This window comes from Plasmodium inui (genome assembly GCF_000524495.1).
Source record: "Plasmodium inui San Antonio 1 unplaced genomic scaffold supercont1.92, whole genome shotgun sequence".
Classification (NCBI taxonomy): domain Eukaryota; phylum Apicomplexa; class Aconoidasida; order Haemosporida; family Plasmodiidae; genus Plasmodium; species Plasmodium inui.
In genome coordinates this window covers 11588-15858 of record NW_008481926.1, presented here as the reverse complement: position 1 = coordinate 15858, position 4271 = coordinate 11588, and the positions used below count along the sequence as shown (strand labels likewise).

General features: G+C 47.5%; 2 protein-coding genes across 2 annotated transcripts; both read left to right on the top strand.

Annotated features, from left to right (window-relative positions):
- Positions 1–340: 340 nt before the first annotated feature.
- On the top strand, positions 341–1098 carry C922_05537 (hypothetical protein; the record flags this gene model as incomplete). The annotated part of the gene is made up of 2 exons (XM_008821108.1): positions 341–524; positions 881–1098. 2 exons carry the CDS (start codon positions 341–343, stop codon positions 1096–1098), a joined length of 402 nt encoding a protein of 133 aa, XP_008819330.1.
- Positions 1099–2572: 1474 nt separating this feature from the next.
- On the top strand, positions 2573–3718 carry C922_05536 (hypothetical protein; the record flags this gene model as incomplete). The annotated part of the gene is made up of 1 exon (XM_008821107.1): positions 2573–3718. The coding sequence occupies one exon, from the start codon at positions 2573–2575 to the stop codon at positions 3716–3718; it is 1146 nt and encodes a 381-aa protein (XP_008819329.1).
- Between the last annotated feature and the right edge of the window lie 553 nt (positions 3719–4271).

Sequence of the window (4271 nt, the reverse complement as noted above, 5' to 3'; positions counted from 1 at the left end):
AGAAGCTAAGGAAACTAGGAGTATGAGATAACGACAGCAGTGTAACTGGGGATAGTTATTTCGCTAGTGTGGACAATATAAGACACCAGAGGAAGGATATCAGTAGCAGGGAGACTGAGAGGGAGGCAGAATGATGATAAACCAAACAGCAAGTCTACTCTGGGGAATAATCTAGGGGGGGAAATGGAACCGTAAGAAGTTTGGGGTGCCATGCCAGAAAAATGACGTGCAGTATAACAGAGGGAGTCGGGTTTTAACCAATACCAAGTAGGATAGGGATCAATCAGGCGAGGACCGGGGGGAGTCTCCTGACCGATTTTATGTAGAATTTGAGGGGAACATGACCGTCACTGAAGAAAAGGACGGAACCCCAAGCTTGTCATCAGGCAAGTTGATAAGAAGGGACACACCGGGTAAGCGCGTAATAGCAGAGGATCTAAGCACATTAGCAACCCCCACGCAGGGTTCTCCAGGGAGGAGCAACTCCCCTAAGGACGACTATCATCTCCTATGTAAAGCGTCAAGTAAGATGAGTCCAGTAATTAGACACTAGGAACCACGGAATTAAAGTTAAACCAAGGAAAAATTGCAGGAATTTTGTGAGTAACATCCAAAAACTGGTTGAATAACAACATTGGTATATAAAGATCAAATATGGGGGGAGGCAAATATTGGGTTAAGAAGGATGATAACTGAAATGGTGGAATCCTAAATCTAACATGCCGCTCGGATTCCAAGGAAAGCAATAGAACTCTGCGCCCGACACGAATATACTATCATAGCATCGTTCTAATCTGGAGGGGTCCCTCGCAGTGTCCAGGATAAGTAGAAAAGTGTGTAGGGATAAAATAAGAGGGAAGGTATCCTCACAAAAGGCCAGGTATGACAAGTGGAGAATTAAAAGATTTAACCCAATCTATTCACTCTGATAATAAATTAGGGTACCGGAAGAAACCAAAAGCTAATACAGGGGCAATGGAGGGTAATGACAGAAGGAGGGAAACCCCGGAGAGTGCATTTATAGTCTCCCTTACCGATGAAGCTAAGGGGGGCCCCAGGAAAGATTCTTCCAGGGATAAAAGTAGGCTGTGCACCTGACTAAGCTAGAGTGCTAATAGCTATAGAATTGGAGGCAAAAGGGAAGAGATTATGGGGGTCCAATACTTTAGTTCCCTTTAAACAAAGGATATCTGAGTAGACGCCTAATGAAGCTTGATGTATGAGAATCAAATTTCCAGCAGGGGGAGGAAGAAAGGCGGAGTACAATCACGCAGTAAATGTGGAAGAGAGAGAGGTACCAATAATGACACCCGTTGTAGTTAATCTGTGAGAAATCTTATTATACAAATCTGCAAACTTATGAAGAATAATAGTAAGTGACCCAGTTCAACAATGGCAAGAGAAACAAAAGCGATACTTACAGAGCGAGGAAGATAAGTAAGGGGAGGTTCTGGTAGCCATGAAGGGACCCCAAGAGCCATCTGGGTCCAGGTCGCAGGGCAATTAGGTGTGACTTAGAAGTTCAGGTATGAGAGGAAATTATAAGAGGGGCAGGGAAAATTAATACCCTACCCAGATTAGTCAAGTGTCAAGGAAAATGAATTAGCCCCCGAGTTTCGCAAAGGGGGCGAGGGGGAAGAACGGGGGCCTTAGGATAAGTGCTGACCTAAGGGTAAAATGAGCAGATAAAGTGAATGAGGCACTCTAGAAGGCTGACAGGCCGAAGCAATTCTAGAGGCTTCATTTAGTATGGATGAGGGTTAGTGGATACTTTGGATAAAGCAGAGAGCAACGGGAAGGCAAAGAACAAAGGAGCAACGGATACAAAACTCCCTAGATGTGGATAAGATGACACCAGAGAAAGTAAGTGAGGATGATGCCCCAGCAGTATCAGGATATAAGAAGGAGCAATATGAGATTGCCTATAAGGATGGTATGTTATAAAAGGGCATAGATTACACAACACCCCCCTCTATCAATTCAGCTACCCTGGAGGAATTGAGGGATGTAGAGTCGTGGATAGCCATTGCGGGGAGAAGAATAAAGGGAAGAAACAGGGAGAGAGAGTAGAAGATGGTGAAGCAGCCACACCCAGGGGGAAGAAGGAAGGGGGGAAGAGGAAGCCAACCCACCGGCGCAGGAGGAGCAAGACGGAAGAAATGGAAGGGGGGGGAAAAGTAAATAGTGCTAGTCAAGGAGCTGATAGCTCAAGTATTGGAAGGCCGAGTAAACGACCAAGGGGGCGGAGGAATCATTCTGGCTTCCCCGTAACCCGTCCATGCGGCCCCAGGAGGTGAGAATAAATAAGGCGGGATAGGGTAGATAAAGGATAGATATAAAGGATGATGAGCGGCCGGGGGGAGGTGAGATAGAGAAGCAGCAGAAAAAGGAAAGAGCAAACCTAAGTGTTAGACCGGAAACTAACAAGCCGGAAGTCCCTGCCCGGGAATAACTAGGGGGAGGCTAATGAACAACTAAGGATTGCACTCAAATGGGAGGAGCGAATCCAGAAAGAGCCAACACCGTTTGGAGCGAAGGAATTATTCCCTCACGACAGTAACTGAGCGGCAAAATGGCTATGTCCGTATTGAATGCGTACATGAATCACTTAAGGGACCGAAAGAAGAGGGACGCAGAAAAATGCCCCTCTGTGAAAAGGAACGGTGGATTATGCAGGTTAACGGGGAATGAAAACCAGATAGAAGAGGTAGACGCATGGAAGTATGACGGCAAGTCAGTCGAGTGGAACAGAACATTGGAGTCCTTCCTCTATAGAGCGAGCAAGACAATCTGCATTCAAATGGAAATGTGGATAACGACTTTAAATGAAACAGTGGGTGAGAAAGAACAGATAAGGAAAGGCAAGTGCACTTATGGGCAATTTCAGGAGAAACTGAGTACAGGGAGGGGGCTGGAAGGCTGTGGATTTAAGAGGGAGGACTCTAGTTGGGTGCAGTTAAGCGAGAGAACCAAATTGAATATGTATCAAGTGGAAGAGAGGAATTTACAGGTCTGTATGGACATAGTGAGGGTAATAATGCTGGGGTTAGGTTTGAAGCAGCAGGGGTCACAGATAAGAATTTCGGAAGATGCAGGTACTGACCTCTGTGGAAGAGTGTACGATGAGTTAAGGAAATGGGGTGGGGAGGAGATAGCAATAGATATAATGGCAAACTGGTTCATGGTCGAAGGATTACCCCGAAACTTTGAGCAAAACCTGAAATTGTCAGGCCGCGACCTGTTCGAAATGATAACGGAAGGCATTACTAAACCCGATGGAGGGATAAAAGGAATAGTCTGTACCTATCATAGCACTGATTCTGCAGAAGTTAAAGGAGGAGCCGTAGCCTTCAAAACGGGACGGTCATCAGATACTACGTGGGATTCGTGGACCGCCCCTTTACCCGAGAGGGAGGATGAAGGAGAGGAAGTCAGACCAGAAGTAACAACGTCTACAGCAGGGACCAACCACTCTAGTACAAGTTCCCCTTCAGAGAAGCAGCCATTCACTTCCCTGACTACCAAACCCGACCATTCAAACTCTGTTACCTGGGGATTAGTGGGCGGCGGAGTAGCCGCGGTATTGGGATTACTGGCCTTTTATGGCTTTAGCCGAATATGGGGGCCGAGGATTGGCGGAGAACCTACACGAAGGAGGGAGGGCCACAGGAGTAAGGCACTGTCGTACAAGGTAAGTGAACGTCTGGAAGTAACCTAAAGAATATCGGGTGGATGCCGGTTACGTAAACAGGGGGGCACTACCCAGATGAGTCCAAACTACCACTGAGCCTGAACAGGTCAGGCTCAGACTGATAATTGGCTCCCAACGAAGAGAGAAGTGCCACAACTTTTAATGGGGATAAGACAACGAGGAAAACCAGGATATGCCTGTCTCCTAGCGTGACAACACGTCGTGCCGCGGATTGTAGGGGGTCAACCAACTGTGTGCGGAGGTAGCCTCTAACTGGAAGCAATGGAACCCTCCGGCTGGGGAAAGGGGAGATGGTTCCGTCCGTGTGTTTACCGTAAGGCATATCCGGACCTGGAGTTTGGGAGGGTTGGTTACAGGTGGAGGGTATAGCATCTCTCATGGTGAGACTACGGGCGGGGCAGGGGCACGGGGTTTCGCAGTCTGCGTTTGGTACGCGAAGGAGTATGGGGAACTAAAGTTGGGAATTTGGGGTTTCCAGTTTAGGCGTTGAGCGCCTGGAGTTGGGGGTTTGGGGTTTCGGATTAGGGCTTTAGGCTTTAGGGTTTGACGGTTAGGGTCT